Raw genomic sequence first — 25140 nt, 5'->3', positions numbered from 1 at the left:
ACAATGGACAATGGGCTTTGGCATCTTTCTGGAAAATATAATCAAAATCCAAGTAAACATCCTGGCTGTAAAATATGAAATTAAGGGCAGAAAGGAAATTTAATAGCCTATTAGAATAGCTCACATTGACAAGTATCTGTTATGTGTCAGATAATTTCATTTCTCTTGTCATAGCTTCCAGACTTGGAATGTAAGGGACTTCTCTGCTTTAAGGGAGTTCTTTATTGCTTTTTTATTCCTTTCCTGGTCTGATTTTATTGCAAGAAAAGTAGAGGGAAATAATTAGATGATACCACAGTTGATTTTCCTGAACAATTTTCTGACACAGGCATTATTTTCAATTAAGTTTCTTTTTAATGAAAAAGAACACTGAAAATGAACAAGTTAGACAAAATAATTTTTTGAGAAATGATAATATATCGTCTGTGTAAGAGGTGGAATTAAATGGAATTGAGTGGAGTTTTAGTTACTGATATTTTAGTTGACTAATCCATGGCTAGGAGGCTTTTTTATAATGTATATTTAAGGGAAATACCCTGGCAAATAGCAGTTTGCTTTTGTATCAACTCCCATGAGTTGGTATTCATTTTGATTGAGAAGACAAGCTATAGATCAGGTTTCATTCAGGCACACTTTTAAGAAAAAGTGTAATTTTGGCAACTCTACACTCACCAAGTCTGATTTCTTATGAATATTATGTTTTGGGTAAAACAACTGATTTTTCTTTAGATAAAAATAAAAATGAGAAAAAAGTAAAATAAAAGTAAAAACTTAATATATTTTCCCTGGTCTTTGTTGAGTACTTCAATTATCATCGAAAATTCCATGTCATTAGTATTGATCACTCAATGCTACAAATACAAATACCCGTTGTATTTGTAGTAAAACATGCACACACAGAAAACACATTTCAGATGGCTAGCTTGGATTTATGTTTGCAGAGTACAAGGTTGCTTAGGAAAAAGTACTATATGAAAATTTTATGTAATGTACTGTTTATTACCCAGACTGTATGGATTTAAATGCTAAATATTTTTTTTAAGATTTTATTTATTTATTCATGAGAGACACACAGAGAGAGAGAGAGACAGAGAGACAGAGAGAGAGAGGCAGAGACAGGCAGAGGGAGAAGCAGGCTCCATGCAGGGAGCCTGACGTGGGACTCAATCCCAGGTCTCCAGGATCACGCCCAGGGCCAAAGGCAGCGCTAAAACGCTGAGCCACCCAGGCTGCCCTTTGCTAAACAATTTAAAATATTCAAAGTTTTCCATACTTCTTTTTTCAGCATAAACTGAAGATAATTGTGGGTTATAATTAATAAAATTCTGTGGAACATGATCATATGAGAGTAGATGACCATTAACCTTATTGTAAACAAATCTCAATCAGTGTTTTTATTTATAGGGTAGCTATAAATAAATTGACTTCGTGATCAGAAATTGTTTATTCTTATAACTTCTAGATTAATTTTCAGTTTTTGCCATTTCATATGTTATCTAGGATATTTACAATATCTTAGGTTATGTATTTTTGTTATGTGATTAATTTCCTTTTATATAATTTATGTGTTCTGTCTCTGGAATAGTCTCTCAAGCATACAGTTAACATTGTTTTAAGATGGTGGGGCAGTTCAAACTAGTTACCATCCCAGCTTGGAAGCTAAGTTTGTTTCCTTTTGCTTTCCCAGTAGTTAGTTACATGCCTTTCACAAGGTCATTCTGGCAGAAGATTCTCCATTGCATGGCTTAGCACTAGATTTGCCAGTGCTCTTTTGCATTAATCCTCCAAGTCTTGGCCCTAATCTAGATCTCTTCAGTCAGACCTGTATTTAAACCATATCTTCAAATGATTTATATGTCATGAAAGTTTGGGAAGCCTTGCTCTCAAAAAATGATTCCTCTCCATTTAAATGGATCTCTCTTATGTGCCTACTAAGTGCCAGGCAAAGGGTTGGGTTCCTCATATGTGTTACCTTGTTTAGTCTTTGCTACAGCTTTACTATGATTCTACTTCTTAAGATATAAATAAGCATTTTTAAGACTTTCTTATGGAAAATATAAAATACCATTCTGTAAACAAAAACTGCAATTAATCTCCCCTGTACTCTCTTCCCAGCTTCAACAGTGCATGGCCTAACTTGTTACATCATTATAATGAAGCAAATCCCAATCATCACATAATTTTTTCCACAGATCATTTAGTAAGAATCTCTACAACAAGAAGACTTTGGTTTTTTGACATAACATTGATACTGATATTACTAAAAATATTGTAAAGTTTTTTTTCTTAACATCAAACAACCAGGCATTGTTTGTATTTCCTGATTATCTCATGATTGTTTGTACATTTTTTCTGTCATTTCTTTTTAAGTGTCTTTGTTCAAATTGTAGGGGAGGAAAAATTATTTTTCCTCTACCCTTCTGAATTATTGGTTGAGTCTCCTGTAATAAAAGACAGATTAACAAGAAAAAAATACACATTTATTAACATGTATACTTCCTATAGACATGAGAGGTACCCAAGGGAAAATGAGGAATTCCTCAAGGTAGCTTAGAATTCAGGCTCAATACCATCTTAAGAGAGAAAAGGGAAAAAGGGACATTGGCCACTTAGAGGAGAGTAAATGATTTTTAGGAAAGATGAATGGGCCCTTAGAAGAATAGACAGGACACCTGATACTTTGTGATAAAGTTTGGTGTACAGTATCAACTTTCAGGCTCCTTCTGATAAGAGTCAGTCCTTGGTTTGTGAAATCCACAAGGAGGGAATTTATGATATTTGAGTTTCTTTTGGAGGATCTGTCTTTAGGCAGATAAGGCAAGTTCAAGAAAGCCTCTCCTTGCATTTGCTGTCTTTTAAGTGCCTACATTTCAAAATTATTAATATAGCAAAGCGGCATATTCTGGGGTGACATTTTCTCCTTCCCTTCAGAATCAAGATTTAAATAATATTCATCCAATTGGATCATATGTCTTTAGAGACTCCCTCTGTCCCCTTCCTTTTCATTTAATCTCTAGATTTCTAAAAGGAACTGGGTTTTGGTTTGGTTTTTTTTTTTTTTTTTTTTTTGATCATCCCATTTTACAGAGGCCAAAACTGAAAGTCAGAGATTTACTAAATTTACCGGAGGCTTAGTAGCTAGTAAATGGCAGTACTAGAATTGAAACCGAGCATGTTGACCTCTACTGATCTTTCCCCATATTGTGTTGCTGCCCTTGCATTGACCCCACTTTTATTTTTACTCTTTCTGTTTACTCTTTTGTATTTCTTGCCTAATTACTTATTCTAAAAGATCTACAGATTCTCATATGCTCACTTAAAAAAAAAAAAAACTACACTTTAAAATATCAACACTTGAGAACTCAGACATGCAAAAGTGATGTTACTTCTCTCCAACAATAAATTACAGAACGAAGGAAAAAATATTTTCTTCCTTGATTGTTTATGTGATTTAAGCTAGCAGTCTACCAAGGATATTTACAGCTGCAAAGATCAATTGCTGTCAGTGCCATCCTGGGGCCTTCTTAATAGGCCTCCCTGCTCTGGATGCATACAAAGTTTCCTCCACACTGTGGGAGGGCTATATTTAAGCCTTACCTTTCACTCCTCATTTAGGGCTTACAGTTGCTTAGCAATGCACAATGCATGGATGTTTTTATAGCATACAGATTGTTCTCAAAGCAGAAAGATTTATCCTGATTTTTTCTGGGCTTTTGAAATTTAATATCATTGTGTGGTTGTGTTTTAGATTGGAGAATTAATTTACATTGTGGAAGGAAAAGGCATGATCCCCTTGCCTTCCTCCTTTCTCCCAAAGGATTCTTCAGCTCCACTTGACTACAGCAGTTCTCCAGAGGAAGGTAGAGTAAACATATGTTTTATTTCATTTAAAATGTTAAGGACGGTGCTGTTCCTCATGGAGTCGTCCAAGCGTACTCACAGCAAATTTTTCCCAGTAAAAACTGGGAAGTCTTTTGGAAGGCTCCCTTTAACTTTATTATGTCAACATTCATGGAGTAGAGCACCAGTTTAACAATGAAAACAATGTCAGTGGTGCTTTTCTTTAAATCCTTATTTTTCATTCTTCTGTTAAATATTAAAATGTGGCATTCAAAATATTTACTCAGCAAATTTTCAGTTTCCCAAATAATTGAGAAATGGCTATGCTCTCAAATTCTATATATTGTAATATATTACCTGAACTTTACCCTACATTCTGAAGTGTTAGGTTGTTAGTGAAAGAAAATGCCAGTTCTTGCCGGTCCCCAACAGATGTCTTCACATTTATTTCTACTTCCCTTACCTTCTAATCACTGATAGCACAATGATCACTTAATGTTTGAACTTAAAAACTTAATATTTCTACAAAAGAATCCTTTGAGTTCTTTTGAGCATTCTTTTTAGAGAATGCTGGCAAAATACCTTTAATTCCAGAAGACTTACTCTTCTTGAATTACTGAATCAGAACTACTCTAAATGAGTTACCCATGTTACTCTGGTTGATAAAGACCACAGCTACAGTTCTGTATTTCAAACCTTCCAAGTCCATTCTGGATAGCTTGTCAAGGGCATAAATGATCATTGCAGTCATGAATGCTTTTGCTTCCCCTAGCGCTTAGTAAGGAAAATCCAGTTCTGTATTTGAAATGTGAGCTCCGTCAAATCTTGGATGTGGACCTTAAGTTGCCACTGACGAATGAAGCCAAGGAAAAAGCTTTGGCGTTTGCAGCACAGCAGCAGATGTCAGATATAGAGTATGAGCGACGGTTGATCACAGGTACTCTGGAAAGCAGTAGTGTTCGTGTGGCCGTCGCGCTCCTGGGGCTGACCAAGATTGAGGTGAGAATGCAGGGCAGGTGATGCACATAAACTATTCTCTTTTTAAAATGATGCAGAGGGGCACCTAGATGGCTCAGTAGTTGTGTGTCCGCCTTTAGCTCAGTTCATGATCCCTGGGTCCTGGGATTGAGTCCCACATTGGGCTTCCCACAGGGAGCCTGCTTCTCCCTCTGCCTAGGTCTCTGCCTCTCTTGTCTGTATATCTCATGAATAAATAAATAAAATCTTAAAATAAAATAAATAAAATGATGCAGAGTTGTTACTTAGTTGTAACATTTTTACATGGGAAAATGATGAATGCTGGTTTTCTCAAAAAAGCTCAGTAACTTTTTTCTTTCTACCTCATTAAATAATAAGTCTGAAACAAAGTGTTCTACGAATGTTAGCATGACTGCTAATTTTAGTAGTGATAACTAAATTAGTGGTGACTTAGGATACTAGTACATTTAGGCATTACAGTGTGGCCACTGAATCCCCAGTTGCCTCCAGTTCTGACTGTACATTAGAATGCCCTGGAGAACTTAAAGTAATAGTAGTGTCCGGCCCTGCTCTAGAACAATTAAATATAAATCTCTGGAAGGGAGTGAAGAGGGATAGGTTCTAAAAGTTGTCTAAGATAGTCTGTGCATCCAGAAAGGCTCATCCCTGGGGTCAGACTACCAGGTTAAGAATCCAGACTCTGACACTGTCTACCTGTGTGAATGTGGGCTGGTTACTTCAAAATCATCAATCTTCATTTTTTAAAATTTTTAATCCAAAGATACTGGTAATTGATGGAAGCTAAGTGAGATAATTATGTAAAATGCTTACCACATTACCTAGTATATAAATAAGTGTTCTCTATATATGCAGCATTGTTGTTCTTGTTACTACTATTACTATTGATTCTATTATTATATCTTGAACTCCATTGTATAAATGAAGTAAGGTACAGTCTAATCTCACAGAGCCACCAAAGTGATTCTTTTAAAATGTAAACCTGGTCAGGTTGCTCCCCTGCACAGATTCCTCTCTTGGCTTTCCAGCTCATTCAGAATAAACCCCAACATCCTTGGGACGGTCCTCATGACCCTCCCAGTCAGTCCCATCCCTTCCCTGATCTCACCTTCTCCACTGGAGCCCATTCATTCATGTCACTTCCTCAGCACAGGCCTCCTTCCTCATCTAAAAATCCCAAGGCATGCTCCCCATGCCCTGTGCACTTCTGTGGTGAGTTTTCCCTAGATATTAGAGATTACTTCCCTCAATTACTTCAGGCCTGCTAGAATGCTACCAATGAGGTATGCTTGTACTTTTTGTATTTTTTTTTAAAAGAATTACTCACTTCTACCAGGTGCTTTCCAAATGCTAAATATCCTTCCACTTTCTCTGTAGATAGCATTTACCACCTGAGAGTAATATATTTGTTTGTTTACTCATTATCTATCTCCAGCAAGGGAATTTGTGAGAAGATATTTGTTCAGTTAACTCTCATGTCACCAGTGCCTAGAAAAGTATGCTATGCCAAAGGTAGTCAATAAATCTTTGATCAGTGTAGGAACAAACGGTAAATGTTTTCATCCTTGTTTGAGATTTACCTTCATATATTACCTTATATATATTACAACAAAATACTCAGCATCATAGGGATGATTTCTTTTTTTGTTAGAATGCTAGAATCAGTACAGTCTAAGCACAAATATCTAACATTTAATGATGATATCTTATGGATGACCTGGACTTTTAAGTTCTGATTAGCTCAAAAATATCAAGGCCCAAGTCTCTGATGCCCCCTGGAATGACCCATCTGCACTATGCATTCAAGAAGCTGATGGCTCTCTTCAGTTCATACCAACATGGTTACTTCTATTACAGAGCAGTGAATTTGGGAAGGTTTTTATCCAACTTTCAGTATAGAATTACAATAGAAATATTTGATATGTGACCTTTTCAAACCTTAACCCTATCATAGTACACTCTCTTGCTGTCTCTCTTTCCATTTTTTTTTTTAAGATTTTATTTATTCATGAGAGACACAGAGAGAGGCAGAGACCTAGGCAGAGGGAGGAGAAGCAGGCTTCATGCAGGGAGCCCGATGTGGGACTCGATCCCTGGACTCCGTGATCATGCCCTGAGCTGAAGGCAGATGTTTAACTGCTGAGACACCCAGGCATCCCATCTCTCTTTCCTTTTAAATTTGTTTTCCTTAGGGGTGCTGGGTGGCTCAGTCGGTTAAGTGTCCCGACCCTTGATTTTGGCTCAGGTCATGATCTCAGGGTCATGGGATCAAGCCCCCTTCTTGGGCTCTGTGCTCAGCAGGAAGTCTACTTGAGATTCTCTCTCTCCGTCTCTTTTTGCACCTCCCCCTGCTGTCTCTCTCTCTCTCTCAAATAAGTAAACCTTAAAAAAAGAAAAAATTGAGCTTCTTCATTCTTACCTCTTATCAAAACATTTTATTTAAATGAGAAATGCTAGAAGGAGATGGATTTTTTCAGTGGATTCCCTTTCTATTATTTATGCATGTATATAGTTTGTTTTTCTCCTTCTTTTAGCTTTCTCTGGAATCCAGCACACTCTGTGTTTATTATTGTATTTATCAAACTATGTTTTGTATAATATTTATTTTTATATTTCCCTGCTTCTCTAGGATTACAAGTGCCATGAAATTAAAAATCTTTGTTATGTGTTTTTTGTTTAGCCCTTATTGTCTTGTGTGTGACAGGTGCTCTGTCACTGTTTAATTGAATTGAACATGTGCCCACACAGACAAATAACATTGTAAGCCTGAGGTCTTTGTGTCTATCCAGCTTGCCTCATAGCCTGATTTTTCAGTCACAGTCATCTTGTTTACTTATCCTTGTTTATCTCCCACATTTGCAGGATGGGTATCTGTATGTGTATACTTCTGACTGGTTGGTGGAAATAACAGCAACCATCATCATCATCATCATCATCATCATTTATGAAAAAAATGTTGACTTCTTTAAAATTAAAATTGAAATGTTTTAAATAGTCCCTAAATTTAAAAATTCCAAGTTTTTTTTACCTGAAGATTACTACTTCTTTGAATTCTGTGAATATCACACATTTTTCGATTTCAGCAAAAACTTTCCAAATCTACAAAGTAGCTAGAGAAGAGTTGAATGTGCCAGTTTAAGAAAACCAGCTGCAGCAAATCAGAACTCATAAATGCACCTTATTGTGCTCATATACATCTAATCATAAAGCGTTCTTTTCAAGTGCAATTATCAATGCACTCTTGAAATACAACAATGCTGATAATTTTTGCAGGGGAACAGTAAACAAGATTAACTTCAAAAATACTCTCTCCTTATATAGTATTTTATACCATTTTTTCCAACATGTTTTTATGTGCACATTTCCAAATTATTTCAATGACCCCATGGAGAAATGTAGAAAAGGTAGAATGATACCTGTAATATAAAAAAATAAAATGACTGAGGCATAAAAAGACTTCTGTTGCCCTTAATGACAGGTGGCAGTTACACCCATATCATGGTAGAGACATCATTGTATTTTAAAGCTGAAAAAGAGGAGTGCCTGGGTGGCTCAGTTGGTTATCTGCCTTTGGCTTGGGTCATGGTCCCAGGGTCGTGAGATGGAGCCCCGTGCCAGGCTCCCTGCTCAGCAAGGAAGCCTGCTTCTCCCTCTCCCTCTGCCTGCTGCTCCTCCTGCTTGTGCTCCCTCTCTCTCTTTGTCAAATAAATGATTATAATCTTTTTAAAAAAATAAAGCTGAAAAAAAAAAATCAAAGACACAGAGAGACACATAGTCCAACTTCTTATTCTTACAGACTGCAAACCAAGACCCCAAAATAGTAGGATGGCAGCCTAAGGTCACACCACTGATTTGTGACAGAATAAGAATAGACCCAGGTTTTTGCCCCTTCATCCATTACTCTTTTCCTTCTCCTGCATAGTCTTCAGGTCGTATGTTCACTTCTTAGTCTACTACCAGGAAATTGTATAATGGAATGAATGAAAGTCTAGAATACTCAGTTATAGCATAAAATAACTACATAACAAAACCTAAAATAATCCTTGAAATAAGTCTGTTTAGAACTAAATCTAATCAAATATATGTGATCACTTTTCTACCAAAGAAAAGCGACACATTTGACTAAATTTTTTTGGTAGACAACCATGTGAAGTTTTAATTTTTGAAATATTTATAGAGTAATAGCCGTATGATGTATCTACTTTATACTGTGAGAGACAGGATCTTTTGTCAGGAGCATGAGTTTCTGACACTTTACCACTTAGCACTCATTTATTGAATTCACATTCTTCTGGCCATTAATAAATCAACTCTAACGATATACTCAGTGTTATTGGAAAGATTCAGAACTTACAGGGTAGTTTCCTTCTATTTTCTGTTAACTTTTTCAAGTTTATGTTTTAAAAGCCATGCTATATATACTCTGGGATAAATGGTAGGAAAAATCATTGAAATTTTGAAATTTAATATGTTTTAAAAAGGAAGCCTAAAAGATCTCTTTGTGAGGATTCAGAAGGGTAAAGAAAATGGTTTTTGTATTTGTACGATTTAAATGTACTCTGAATCCTGAATCTATTGATACTGTCAAAGATAAAGAAATGAGGATAGACTCTATTCAGTAACTGTTGCAATAGGGAGAAGGATCCAGCATGAACTAAACTGAAATTTATGCAGAAGGAGCTGGGAGTATTAAAGGGAGGATGAGAAAGTGAAGAGGGATAATGAGCTGGGAACTTAATAATAATGGGCAGAATCAGGGAAGTGGACATTTATAAGTGGGAGAGGGTTGGTCAGTGTGATCTGGATTTGTTAATTGATGCTTATCAGCAGAAGACAAACTTGGAATCTTTATGACTGGAGATAGTGATACAAGTTAGAACAAGGTACCTACCTGGCTGGGATCATTATCTCCTTGAATGTTTGCATTCTGAGGTCCTTAAGAAAATAGCTCTGGGTGGCAGAAAACTTACATCTCAGAAAGGAGAGAGAAAGGGATGGATGGGAGTGGAAGAAAAAAAGGGAGGTAGAGAAAGGACTTACAATAGTAAGCTTTCTAAAGTAACTGCTCTAATAAGAGGGGGTTTAGGGGCCTATCTACCTGTCATTGGGTCTTGGCTGGAACAGTATATTCTCATGGCAGTATTAAGCTCTCTCAGGTAGGCACTTTAAGGGGAAGTGGGATCATCCTAGGGATATGGCCTTAAGCTGTTAGAAATTATGTCAGTGCTTGTTTAATTAAGTCTCTTAGTCGGGGCGGGGGGAAAGGGGTAGACAAAATTTTTTGTGCTGAAAATCTGTAGTTATTGTAGGCCAAGGTTGAGGGCTACTTGAGAAGAGGAGTTGGAGGAGCCTGACTAGAGTTTTGCCAAGAAGAGGGTCTATGTCAATATATCATGACTTAATGACTTGAAGATATAAAAGGCAGATGATACACATTTAGGTTAAAGAGCCGGTTGCTAATGTGAATATATAATTTGTTTACAGTGACTAGAAAAATGAACCAAACACAAGTGATGATGAATGTAAATGAATTAAGTTTTTTGATTTACATGATTTTAATTACCAAACTAAAGTAGTTGAAAAATGTTACTTTATGGGGAAAAAAAAAAATCCCTGTGGATTTTGTAGATAACAAACCCAGTGAATGAGGAAAATTGCTGATGGCACCAACATTTATTTTTGTTGAGTAAAGATACCATGACCATGATCAAGATGACGATGATGACAATAATGATACTAATAGCCAGCATTTATTGAGTATGCAAAATATGCTTCAAGGACCTGGATTTTTGTTTTCACTTTAAATGTTCATACCAGGGATATAGGCAGGGTGTACTATTGTTGCCCATATTTTACAAATGAAAACTTTGTGGCTTTGGTTAATAGGCTGGCCACACTTACTTAAAGTTGGGTTATAAATGCAGCCAGTCTGTCTTCAAGAGTGCTTGGACTAACCATTGGGCTGTACTATATGGTTAGCAATAGAGCATCCAGATAAATATAAATGAATGCCTACCTTTGGGCTTTGCATTGCTTGATTCACACTTAGAGAACTGGCTTTCCCTTCAGTGTTACATTTTAAGAAGGAGAATGTTGACTAGATTGTGTCTTGAGGAGCATATGCATGTTGCTGAGTTATTGTGACCCACATTTATAAGCAGTGGTTGAAGGGACTAAACATATCAAACCTATTTAAAAGGTATGTTTGGGATGGGGGAGGGAGGAAGAAAAAAGTGAAAAAATAAAAAATGTATTTGGTTGTCTGTGGAGAGGCAGGCCTTAATTTTCTACACATATATGTGTACATACACACATATACACACATATATTCACAAAATTGTTATTAGGAAAAGAGAGAGGACTAACTGTGCTTCTGCTAAGAACTCGAACTCAAGGGTTAGATATCAGGGAACACAGGGACCAACTGAAGGAGGGAAGCACTTTCTCAATGCTGCTATTCAGCAGTAGAATTGGTTTTTCCCTGAAGCAATGAATTCCTCAACACTGAAAGGATTAGAGCTTGGGACATTGAGCATCTGTTAATAAAGGATGATTCCATTGGTTCTAAAAAACATGTTAGTGTTATCTTCCACCAATTAAAATAATAACGTGTCTAAAGATTGAACAGATTCCATCCCTTGGTGAATTTTTCCCCAAATGTGGACTTTAAATGCATATAATGCTCTTTTTTTCCTTGGTGTGTTTTGGAGGTAAAGGCTAACAGAATTACATTCCAATTTTACTCTCTGTTTATTTGCAGACTTGTATGCTCTTTAATACCTCAAAGCTCAAGAAGCCTAAATCCATTTTATACACAGCAGAACTGAGCCTTCCAGAACATTTTGATATCCCCAAGAAAATCTACATTCCTCAGATTTCAGAAACTCAAGCTAAATTGACCCACTCTCGAGGAATTAAACCTGCAAATAAAACAGGTAATCAGTAACATGTGGACTGCAATATCTAGCTCTGTCCCAGGCTCTATGATATACTAAAATTTAAAGAGCTTATCTCTACTAATAGGCTATATTTATAATGTTATTAAAGAGATAGTTCAGTGTACATAAATATCAATTATTGACTACTTTGTATTATAAATAACCAACATACTGTAGCACAATAATCTAAATTATGTACTGTGTTTAAATGCTAAACTGCTGGCACTGAAATTTGCAGACCTGTTATTACTCCTTCTTAAAAAGTAGTTGTCTGATAAAGACAGTAAGTGCTCTTTGAGAAACATTAAGGTCGTGCTGTGACAGTGAAATTGGTTACAGGAGTTGTGCTGGAGTTGAGGCTCTGGCTAGCTTTAAAGTGTAGGAGGGATGTTGGTGGCAAGAGCATATCAAAGGAGACAATGTGTTATTTATGAGTAATTTATCTTTGATCTGAACTAGGGCCTTTAATGACTGAATATTTACTCTTGGTCTCCTGGTTCCCCTTTATTCTGTTATTGTAATTAGGAAAGACTAACCCAGATTTCATAGAATATTAGTACATTTACATTATCAAATATAAACAATAAAATTTAAACAATGTGACTAAATAATTTAAAGTATCCAAAATTGGGACACCTGGGTGGTTCAGCAGTTAAGCGTCTGCTTTTGGCTCAGGGCATGATCCCAGAGTCCTGGGATCGAGTCCCACATCAGGCTCCCTGCATGGAGCCTGCTCCTACCTCTGCCTATGTCTCTGCCTCTCTCTGTGTGTTTCTCATGAATAAATAAATAAAATCTTAAAAAAAAAAAAAGTGTCCAAAATTAATTTGTTTTCATTGCACTCCTTTCCAAGCTGGTGGATGATAATAGGATTGTAATTTCTTTACTAGGGATGTTCCCACAATGTATCATAACTCCAATAACTCTATATTGTTGCTAACTTAGGTTTTGTTTATATTTTCTTTTGTTCTTTTCCTGTGGCTTTGTGTTAACTATAAAATGTTTCTAAATCTGAAAAGGTGGTTACAAAAAACAAGTATACAGGGTAATCTGTCCATTTTTACCTTCCTGGGAGATCTGAGATCCCAGATTCAAATGCTAAGTGGCCAAGCAGGTAACAAGGATTTATGAATTAGGTCTGGTCTAAGGCAAGAAGGATGATGGAGCCTGAGACAAGCTGGAGAGTAGGCACCCGGTCTAAACATTCAAAATCAAAACAATAAACAGAAAAGCTTAAATCCTCCTGACCACGGTGAGGGTATATTTAACTCATCAGCTGTCAGGCTGGTGACAGCTCTTAAGTGAAATTGTTGTCTTTTTTTTTTTTTTAATCTTTATTACCTCCAGCTTTTCAATGTACTATTAAATTTTTAAATGAAGATTTTATAATGATAATTTTTTAACCCCTTTGAGATAACTGGATAAAATTGTGTGTGTATAAGCCCAGCTAGGATTCCGGGTCCAAACAATTCACTTATTCAGCCATTCACTCAATACTCTTGAGCATCAAATCCTTTGGACAAGATGATGAAAATTGGCATATTAAGATGCTGTTTAATTATAAATAAGCATGAAGTTATCTATATTGAAAGGCCTTTCATTCAGATAATTTTCAAAAGTTAATATTTTTCTTTCATATCAATTGTGAACTATCCATTTTAGTGAGAAGATTATTGTGAGAATTAAGAAAAATAGAGCTGTGAATTTTAAAAGATCATGCACAAAAGTTTTAAAATATGATTTGCATATTGCGGTTCCTGTCCAACTTGATTTTCTATGCAGTTGACTTTATAGAGGAAGCCTGAAGCCCAAGTTTCTGTTTCCACTTCCTTCAGCATACATTTAAATAAATTAAGTTTACAAAAACAGAATATTCTAACTCAAGATAGTAACAGGTCAAATAAAATACATAGCCTAAACAGTGCAGTGTACATTCTGTTGTTAAGCAGTGGACTTGATTAATGAAAAAGAAAAGAACGTATTTTTTTAAGTTTAATAAATAACATTCTATTAGAATTTGAGACAAAGAATAGTGGAGTTAAGCATTTAAGAGGCTTATCTTTGTAGGGGAAAAAAAGCTTATCTTTGTGATGTAAGCCACTTTGAAGAGAACCAGCAAATTCCTAGCAATGAATATACTAATATAGAAACAAATCTTGTTTTATTAAAAAAAATATTTTATTTTTTTAAATGACCCCTACACCTAGTGTGGGGCTCAAACTCATACCCCAAGATCACAAGTCACATGCTCTACCAACTGAGCCAGCCGGACACCTCTAATTTTTCTTTTTTTTAAATGGGTGGCATGAAGAAAGAAAGAAATGATAAGTGTTTATCTGGAGAAGTCAAGATCCCAGTGTTCCTGCTAATTGCAGGAAAGGGGTAGAAGTGGATCATTTTCATAATCTCTTGAAGTTCTAATGTCATCAGAAGGAACTAGTTTTGAGGTATTGAAAAGTGGCTGTCTTCTGTCCATTCATATTAATGTTGCCTATTAGTCTTTACCTTTCTGAAATTCCTAATGAAAATTCTACATTTCTGGTTAACAATAGCTACTACTGTAATTATTTAAAATAATCTACTTAAATTCATATTTCTTTTAGCTCCATCATTTAGGAAGGTATTATTTTTCCCATCCCACCCTTTAACATTCTCATGCTTTCAACTGAAGGAGATGAAGCTGTAGAGAAAGAGTGTATGCACACAAGTAGGTGCATCCATCTCTACAGATGCATCAGATGTACCTACATGACAACATTTTCCCATGGAAGAGGTATTACTTGTTCCACTTCATAGGTCTCAAAGATCCTGTGACTCCTTTTTGTTAGTGGACCAGAGTGGGTCTAATATTTGTTGAGCACCAACAATATGCAAAACGCTGTGACAGGTGGTTTTATAGTTCTTCTCATTTAGTTCTCCCAGTAGATATTCTGTCTCAGATCGCATCTAGGCATCGATCCTTCTACTTGCTTCTCCATGGACCCTTGCATGGCTCATAACAATCTTTCCAAGCAGTTTTGAGTCTTTTCAAACATCCTCTTTACACCAGTTTTTCCCCATCTCCCAACGTCCACTGGACAAATGACTGTGTCATCTCTGTCATAGAGGAGAGGGGACTACATGAGCATACACTCTTCCTTACCCCCTTACCACCTCCCCTTCAGTCTCCAAATAATAGGAATCTACTCTATCAACCTTTATCTTATCCCAGATAGCCTGCTCTTGAGTTCTGTTCTGCCATTTATCACGGCTCCGTCTCTGAGAGTAATTCCTTCACTTTTGGCTCCCCAACTTTCTCAAGCTTCAATACCTAAAGACATTCATACCTTTCCCAAGACAAACATACTTCTGAGTAGCGCTATCTTCATTTGTAGTTTCTATTCTTGCATAACTAGTTTGCAACCTCTCACATCTGGGTTCTGCTTTACTGCTGTAGTAAAATGGTTAGCTGCTTTCTACTTACTAAATCCAGTGGATCATTCTCAGTCTTCATCTTCTTGGACCTCTGTTGCATTTGACCTGGATGATTAGGCGTCTGGTCAGAATTCTAGACATTTGATATTAAGGCTTTATCCTTGTTCCCTGCATTGCTTCTCCATCCCCTTGCCAAGATTTCTTCTTAGTCTTTTTGTGAGTTCTTCTGTTTACTACATCAATATGGGAATCTTCAAGGTTATACTTGTCCTAGTGGGGCTATTATTACTTTTAATGTATCCCATCGGGGATTTTGTATGCTCCCATAGTTAAAATTACCCTTAACATCACTAACATTTATATTTATTCCTACCCTTTTTCTTCTCTTTTCAACTTATTCAGAGGCATATGATATGCCTACCTAGATACATATCTGCAAATAGATACACAAATAGAGAGATTTACCCCTCAGATTCAAAATGAATGTATTATTATTCTCCATTGATTTGTTTCTTATCATATAATCTTCGTCTTTTCATATGGTGGAACATATATCCATCCTGTCTCTTATATTAGAAATCTGGGCATACTGCTTGAAGCTTCTCTCTTTTGAACTCCTACCTACAATTCATCTTGTAGTTCTAAATTTTCTGTAATTTATTTCTTTCTCTTCTCTATTCCCACTGTTAATGATTCAGGTCTTCATCAGTACTTCACAAATGGAAAAAGTAATCACATCTATTTCTTCTCAATGAAGTGCAGATTTAATGGGATAACATATGTTAAGAATTTAAACGCTATATGATATACCTATTAATTCTATTCTAGTCTCATCACCTTTAAAGTACTTCAACTCTAGGCACAAGAACTATTAAATCTGACCGTGAAATATTACTGAAACATTTAGTGATTTCAGAGGCAGATTTACTATACTACCAAAGACACATAAATTTTATGATTCTTCACTTTTTTGACCCCCACTTCTTAGTTCCTGTACCTAGTTTTATATTTGCAATTTTATATTCTTTCTCTTCAAGAACGTCCCTAAATTTTAAGTCTCAGGCCTCATAAAACCTAGACTTTTACCTGGTTGTAGATCTTGACCTCAAGTCTCATCTACTTGTGGTTCTGGGGATGTTGAAATTTATAACATGAAGAGTTTTATGGACCTTAAATGGATACAGGTAAACAGGAAATCTCCAGTGGGTCCAGGAACACTTATTACTTCCCCAGTATAGAGGGTCCTGTGTATTTTATGCCATCCATGAAAAATATGTGCAAGAACACTCAAAGTGCTCTAGGCTGGTTTTGCTGATCACTTACACAGAGCTCAAAACCCTCATTTCTAGGTTGTCTCTTCAGTTTCTAGTATTTCACATTGACCCAATTTCTTGTTCTCTCTCAAGGGCTCTATGGCAGACATATTAGAAATACATTTTGTAAGAACACTGTTCTGTATCTTCTCCCGTTTGGTTGCAATTTTCTTAATTTTCTAACATTTACTAATAATCAGCAGCCTAATAGGTGACAAATATTCACTCATTTTTTCCATGGCAGCTATTTAATATGTAATGTGATTATAAACTATACTGAAAATTTATTATTAGTAACAAACACTATATATGGTTCTATCCATTTTATAAGAATTCTATATATTATTGTAATGGCTAAATTATCCTTCAGTATGAAAATAAGACTGCAAAATTATTGCAATAAAAAAGAATTTAAATTCCCACTTAAAATTTATTAACTGTTTTGACAAATAAACCCTACATCTCTAAGTTATATCAAATAATCACAAATGCATTTCAAATAAAATAAAAGTAAATTTCATTTAACAGAGTACCATTTAAAATGTTAGTTTTAATGATTAAACTGAGTTAAAGCGATCCACTATACTTTATTGTCCATATCACCAAATCACCTAATCTTAAAAGTGTGCTATAGTTCATTTTTCTCAAAATAGCTATAGTTAAACTTGTGGTGATAAATTTGTTACAGGTTTGGTTTTGGTTTTTGGTTTTTGTTTTAGTAAAAACTCTTTAAATTTACAAAAGCTTTTTGAAATGGAATTTCTTTAATTCACTTAGAAATATAATTCAAATGAATTTTTCATATAGGATTGCCACAATTGTAAACCATCAAGTCCAATGACAGTGTATAAAAGAATGTTATTAAATTACAGAAGGAAATCAGCAATCCATATACTACATTTAAATCTCATCAGATCAAAAAGAATAAAAACCAGGAAAAGAAAAGAATGTAATTCTCTATCTGTGATCTTTAAATTTATATTTAATTATAAATGTAATAGTTTCTGTTATAGTCTACCTTCCAAGACTTGTAATCATAATCATTAAAGACAATACCTGTCTTATAAATACCTGATATAAATTTTAATTTACATCAAGAGAAAAATAAAAGGGTATTTATCTGTACTCATGCTTAAAACTTTACTCTTCTACTTATGTATTTCATGTTTAATAACTTTATAAAGTATTCACATGCCATACACTTCAATTTATTTAAAGTGTACAATTCAATAGTTTTCAATACATTGCATAGATACGTGTAACCATTAGCACAGTTGATTTTAAAGCATTTATATCACCTCAAAAAGAAACTCAGAACCCTGTAGCTATCAACTTCCTATTATCCACCCCTCCCCCAAGCCTTAAACAATCATTAATTTTTCTCTCTACATAGATTTGCCTACTCTGGAGATTTCACATAAAAGAAATCATGTCACATGTAGTATTTTATGACTGGCTTCTTTCACTTAGCATAGTGTTTTCACAGTTCATCCATGTTGTATCATGTATCCATATTTCATGCCTTCTAATGGCCAAATAATATTACATTGTTTGGCTAACACATTTGGTTTATCCATTCATCATTTGATGAACATTTGGGTTGCTCCTACCTTTTGCTTACCATGAATAATACTGCTATAAACATTTCTGTACAAGTTTTTAGGTGAACATATGTTTTCATTTTTCTTGGGTGTGTATATACAGCTGTAAGTAGAACTGTTGGGTCACCTGGCAACTATGTTCAAACATTTGAGGAACTGCCAGACTGTTTTCCAAAGTCACCATACCATTTTACATTTCAACAGTAGTACGCGAGGGTTCCGGTATCGCCGCAATACTTATTATCTAACTTTTTAATTTTAGTGATCCTAGTGGGTAGAAATGGTATCTTATGTGCTTTGATTTGTATTTACCTGGTGCCTCAGCATGTTGAGCTTCTTTTCATATCTTTATTGGCTATTTATATATCATTTGCATAAACGTCTATTCAGATTTTTCACTCATTGTTTAGGTTGAGTTGTCTTTTTTCTTACTGATTTGCAAGCGTCCAATCTATATTCTAGATACCTTATCAGATATACGATTTGCATATATTTTCTTACATTCCATGGGTTGTCTTTTCACTCTCTTGAGACTGTCCTTTGAAGCGCAGTACTTGATTTTAATGAAATCTAACTGATCTATTTTTGTTACTGATTGTATTTCTTGCTTTTGATATCATATTTCAGAATCCATTGCCAAATTTGAGGGCATGAAGATTTAATTTTATTTTCTTTTAAGAATTTTATGGCCTTAGTCCTTACATTTAGGTCTTTGACCCATTTTGAGCTAATATTTTTATATTGTTTGAGGTAAGGGTCTAACTTCATTCTTTTGAATGTGGCTGTCCCAGTGGTCTTGGAACCACTTGTTGAAAATACTGTTCTTTTGGGGTACCTGGGTGGCTCGGTCGGTTGAGCATCCAACTCTTGGTTTTGGCTCAGGTTGTGAGAGTTTGGCTCAGGTTGTGATCTCAGGGTAGTGAGATACAGTCTTGTGTCCCATCCCCCATCCAGCTCAGCACTCAGTGGGGAGTCTACTTGGAGATTCTCTCTCTCTCTGCCCTTCTCCACACTTGCTTGTGCTCTCTCTCTCTCTCACTCTCTCTAAAATAAATAAATAAATAAATAAATGGGTTTTAAAAAAAGAAAATACTGTTCTTTCTGCATTAAATTATCTTGACACCTTTGTTGAAAACCAGTTGACCATAAATATGTGGTTTGTTTCTGGGTTCTCTATTTTATCCCATAGATCTATATGTCTTTCCTTAGGCTAATACCATACTTTTCTGATTACTATTGCTCTGTAGTAAGTTATGAAATCAGAAAGTGTTATTCCAACTATATTGCTCTTTTTTAACCAGATTATTTGGCTATTCTGATATTCTCACTATTCTATATGGACTTTAGAATCAGCTTGTCAGTTTCTGCAAGCAAGCCAACAGGCCACCCAATAGACGTTGCATTGAATCTATAAATCAATTTGGAGAGGATAGTATCTTAAAAATATTAAGTCTTGTGATTCATGACCATACAATATTTTTCCATTTTATTAGATATTCCTTCATTTCTTTCAGCAGTGTTTTGTAGTTTTAAGAGTATAAGTTTTACGCTTCTTTTGTTAAATATATTCCTAAATATTTTATTCTTTTTCATAATATTATAAATGAAATTGTTTTCTTTGTTTCATTTTTGGATTATTCATTGCAAATGTATAGAAATGCAATTTATTGTTGTATATTAAAATTATATCATGTAGCTTTAATGGATTGATTTCTAAATTCTAATATGTTTTACTGGATTCCTTAGGATTTTCCATATACAATATAATTTTGTATGCATACAGAGATGGTCTTACATCTTCCCTTCTGAAATGGATTGTTTATATTTCTTTTTTTTACCTAATTGATCTGGTTAATACCTCCAGTGGAATGTTAGAAGTGATAAAAGGGCACATTCTTATCTTATTCCTTAATTTGTGGAGAAATAATCCAGTCTTTAATCATTAAATAGCATGGTAGCTATAGGTATTTTATAGGTGCCCTGTATGAGTTGAGGAAGTTCCCATCTCTTCCTAGTTTGTTGGGTGTCTTTCTCATGAAAGAGTATTGTATTTTTTCAAATTATTTTTCTGCATAATTGGGATGAACATGTAGATTTTGTTTTTTTATTCTCTTGTTATAGCATATTCATTAATTTTTGGATGTTAAACCAAACTTGCATCCCTGTGATAAATACCATTTGGTAATTGCTATGGTTTGAATGTTTTTATCCCTTCAGAATTCATATGTTGAAAACCTAATGGCCAAGGTGATTGTATATTAGAAGGTATGGTCTTTGGGAGGTGATTAGATCAGGAGGACACAGCTCTCATGAGTGGGATTAGTATCCTTGTGAAAGATGCCCCAGAGAGCTAGTTCACCCTGTCTATTATGTGAGGATACAAAGAAAAATTTGAAACCCAGAAGAGGATTCTCACCTGACTCTTCTGGCACCCCATCCTTAGACTTTCAGTCTCCAGAATTGTGATAAATGAATGTGTTGTTTATAAGACATTTTTTATAGTATCCCAAGCACCTTAAGACAATAATGCTGATAATTCTTCTATATGTTGCTGAATTCTATTTGCTAGAATTTCATTGATTTTTGTTTTTATAATCATAAGAAACTTTGGTCTACAGTTCTTCTTATGATGTCTGTGTGGTAATGCTGGCCTTATAGAATGAGTTAGGAAATATTCCTTCCTTTTTTATTTTTGTAGAAGCATTTCAGAGGGATTAGTGTTGATTCTTTTTTAAGTGTTTGGTATAATTCACCAATGTAGCCATCTGGTCATGGGCTTCTCTTTTTTGGGAAATTTTTAGTTACTGATTCAATATCTTTACTTGTTATGTAGATCTATTTAGATGGTCTCTTTTTTTTTGAGTCAGTTTCAGTGGTTTGTTTCACTTAAATTGTGTAATTTTTGGCATACAATTGTTTATACCATTCTCTTAAATTCCATTTTGTTTCTGTAAGGCAAAAGTAATGCCTCTACTTCCTTTTTTTAAGATTTATTTATTTATTCATGAGAGAGAGAGAGAGAGGCAGAGACATAGGCAGAGAGAGAAGCAGACTCCCTGCAGGGAGCCCGATATGGAACTCAAGCCTCAGACCAGGATCACACTCTGAGCCAAAGGCAGATGTTCAACCGCTGAGCCACCCAGGCATCCCTACTTTCATTTCTGATTCTAATAATTTGAATATTTTCTTTTTTTCTAGTTTCATTTAGCTAAATGTTTGTCAATTCTGTTGATCTTTTCAAAGAACTAGCTTTAGGTTTCAGTGATTTCTCCCTGTTTTCTCTATTTCATTAATTTCTCTTTCAATCTTTATTTTTTTTCATTCTACTTTATTTCAGTTTAGGCTGCTCTTCTTTTTCCAGTGTCTTAAAGTGAACATTTAGGTTATTAATTTCAGATCTCTTTTCTTCTTTGTTATATGAATTTATAGATATAAAATTCCTTATAGGCATTTACAGCTATAAATTACTGCTTGAGCTGAATTTATACATTTCTGTATGCTTTATCTTTATTTTCATTAATTATAAAGTATTTTCTAATTTCCCCAGATTTTTTTCTTGACCCATTGATTATTTGAGAGTGTATCAACAATAACAATAGTTGTTTTGGAAGGGAGATTTAAATATTATGAAACTCCCAATATATAAATCAGGTAAATGAGAAGCTTCTCTGTTCAAAACCAGAGAAGATGCTTCAGAACTGTCTGCTTATCCTCCTCTGACCTGTTATTTTATCCCCAGCAATGGTCCATGAAACACATTCTCATAAACCTGGGGTTCTGATTAATATAATTTGAAAGCTGCTGATTTAGCCCAGCTTCCACATTTTATAAAATGAGGAAATTGAAACACAGAGAGGGTAAGCAATTTAACTAGAATCAAGTAGATAGTGGCATATTTCACTCTAGAACTTATTATCTTCAGCCTTTTTGAACAAAGATGCTAGATTATGGGATACTTTATTCAACAAATATTTATTGAGAGCTTACTGTGTATAAATAAGCAATGTTAAGACCCCCAAGACATAGCAGTGACCACAATAGAGAAGATCCTTGTCTTTTAGAATTTCATGTGGAAAATTGTTCCTAGTGTTTGCATCCTTGGGGCATATTCGCTGAGTATGACATTTTCATTATTGGTTGTCGCTCTTCTGTGGCTCATTCTTTCATTCTATCTTGTGACCTAGGGTATTACTTCTTTGGATAACTAGCTGGTTGGATATGCTGACAGTGGTTGTGGCATCAAAAAATATGACTAGCCGAATGAGAACTTAACCCAAACTTTGACTTCACTGTTTTAATAAAAAAGACCCAGCCTCTGATTTTCAGTTTCAAATGGTCTACAAGTTGTTAGTGACTAGAATGGCATATTAGGGGGCAGCCCAGGTGGCTCAGCAGTTTAACGCCGCCTTCAGCCCAGGGCCTAATCCTGGGGACCCGGGATTGAATCCATGTTGGGCTTCCTGCATGGAGCCTGCTTCTCCCTCTACCTGTGTCTCTGCCTCTCTCTCTCTCTCTCTCTCTCTCTGTGTCTCTCATGAATAAATAAATAAATAAAATCTTAAAAAAAAAAGAATGACATATTAGGTATGTATAATTGTTAGCTCTGATTATAATTTTCAGCCATTTCTACCTTAAATCAGTTGTATCTATCCACATAGTATCTGATTGAAAATAATTACATGGTCTTATCTCCCTGTTTGATCAGTTTTTATTCTAATATATCATTTTGTGTGTGTGTGAACAGAAAAAACTAAAAAAAAAAAAAAAGCCAGTGGAAAAATAATGTCTGAAATAGAATTTTGTTCTTTTAAGCTTAGGGGCAATGGTAGTACTCATTTGAATGCAATGAATGCTAACTAGTGGCACATTGCATTGTAATATCACACATAGGTGTAATTAAAACATAATGAAGTATTTGAAGTCAGCTTCTTTTCAGTATTATGTCTATAATTATTTACCATTCCTATGTTTACTAAGTTTCTTTATTTTACCGTTAAAGATAGAATCTTAGAGAATTTTCTTGTCCTTTATGCTTAAAATATTTGGATCATTGTCTTTTGTGTTTTTTTTTCTTTTGTGTTTTAATAAGTATCATGACAGCAGGTGTGATCACAATTCTTGTGGAAGGAAATAATCGTCTTTTCTCAGAGAGGTGCCTCCTAACCACTTCTGGGATGTGGAGGGCTGCCCCAGGTGCACCTAATTCTCTGATTTCGTGTAAATGCATAGTGGGGAATCTAACATTAGGAAACGGGGTTCTGGTGATGGAGTGAAAGAAGAAATGATGTAGTTTCAGTGGTCAGCAGGTGAGTGGGCACTTAAAAGATGAACCTATTAACACTTTATGTACAAATTTCAAGGTCTGACCATTGATATTTATATTTTATTGATTATCCTGCTTTCCTGTAACACCTTTTATCCTATTCTGGGTCACTGATATGCATCACCTTTAGAGAATGTATTCATGGGCAGTAACTGAAACTTTTGAGCCTCTTCCCTAATCATGCTACTGGGTACAGGGATCAGTCCTGTTGATCAAACTATTGTTAAGACCATATCACTACTCAGGGATTCCTCAGCTGAGTCTGAAAATTGGGTCATGTGTTCTGGCATTCTGGCCTCAGCCCAAGCCCCCTCTAGGGTGGGCAAATGACTGAGCTGCTGAGAACGTTCACTACTGTATCTTTCTATTTCAGGGTATCTCTTCTTCAGTTCTTTTCTTTGTCTGACCTGTGGCAGTTTATAACCTGATTGGAACCTTGAGTGTCTCCCCTTTGTATAAACTCCCTTTTAGAAAGGTCATGGTTTTTAAAATTTTGTTTCTAGCCAACAACCTTGTTTTTTCTTTTTCCAGAAAAAGATATTTTATATTTATTGATTGAATGACTGAAGTATATCTAATGTACAATAATACATTATTTTCAGGTATATAACATAGTGATTGGAGACGTCTATATCTTATGCTACATGTATGTGCTCACCACAAGTGTATTGACGTCTGTCACCATACAATGCCAGTACAATATCATTGACTATATTCCCTATGCTGTACCTTTCATCTCCATGACTTATTCATCCCATAACTGGAAGCCTCTATCTTCCACTCCTCTCCACCCATTTTGCCCATCCCCCCACTCCCTCCCCTCTGGCAACTATTGCTTTGTTCTGTGTATTTGTGGTTCTTTTTCTAGATTTTTTTGATTATTCATTCTTTTTTGTTTTTTAGATTCCACATATAAGTGAGATCATATAATATTTGTCTTTCTCTGACTTAAGACAGATTTTAGACTTGCAGTTAACATTGTGATTTTTGAGATGGAAACTATATAGTAATATATAAATTGTTATCAGAATATTTGGTCTGTAATTGTGTGATTCCAATCTTAATATGGAGAGAAAGAACTAGAAATGCTTACTAGAAAAGTTAGGAAAGAATTTTTATGGAGAAAAAAATTTTAAAAATAAAGAATTTTGTGGAGGATTGATTGTGTGGATTGATTTTCTGGACATAGTATATGTTTTCTCACGTATAAAAATGATTTTAAACAAATAAAAATGATTTAGTTGTATTTTATTTAATTATTTGTCCTAAAAATGCATTGTTTAATTGTATATTTGTACCTCTTACATTCTTCATATGTTTCGTTACTTTTTAAAATCTATTTTTGTTAGAAACTTCATGAAATTTAATGAAGATTTAAGAGTTTAACTCATTCATTTGGATTTGTTTTAAAGGGATTCAAATGATGAAGAAATAATACTAAGTTCTTATCCTCAGGAAGCTTATAGATCAGTAAAAATGACAGCAATTGGGTGCACAATAACCCTGATACATGATTCAAACTGATAAGTGCTTGTTTCTATAGCTTTCTGGTCATTCAAGTGTTTATTCACCTGGTTACAGAAATTGTTTCAGGGCTTCAGCTGTCCACAGTTGATTCGGGGACAGTCAGACTTGGGAACTTGCCTGGAATTTTAGAAAAGGGATTCTCCTCTGCAGCCTCCGCAGGTCAGCTAAGCTGGTAGGATGGAAGTCTA

The 25140-nt window shown here is 35.1% G+C and overlaps 1 protein-coding gene across 5 annotated transcripts in view; it reads left to right on the top strand.

Annotated features, from left to right (window-relative positions):
• The window catches only part of CFAP47 (cilia and flagella associated protein 47), a 502530-nt gene that overhangs the window by 270622 nt on the left and 206768 nt on the right, over positions 1 to 25140 (top strand). For 4 of the 5 annotated variants that reach the window (XR_012026084.1, XR_012026085.1, XM_072815366.1 and 1 more), the window contains 3 exons: positions 3749 to 3860; positions 4613 to 4839; positions 11597 to 11771. Coding sequence is in view for 3 of the 5 variants with exons in the window: in XM_072815366.1 (XP_072671467.1) it covers positions 3749 to 3860; positions 4613 to 4839; positions 11597 to 11771 (514 nt within the window). In the remaining 2 variants the exon portion in view is untranslated. The remainder of the gene's footprint in view (positions 1 to 3748; positions 3861 to 4612; positions 4840 to 11596; positions 11772 to 25140) is intronic. The other variant, XM_072815367.1, reaches the window with a different exon arrangement.

This window comes from Canis lupus, chromosome X, assembly GCF_048164855.1.
Source record: "Canis lupus baileyi chromosome X, mCanLup2.hap1, whole genome shotgun sequence".
In the NCBI taxonomy this organism is placed as follows: domain Eukaryota; kingdom Metazoa; phylum Chordata; class Mammalia; order Carnivora; family Canidae; genus Canis; species Canis lupus.
The sequence above is the reverse complement of the archived record's forward strand: the minus strand, read 5'-3'. Positions and strand labels throughout refer to the sequence as shown.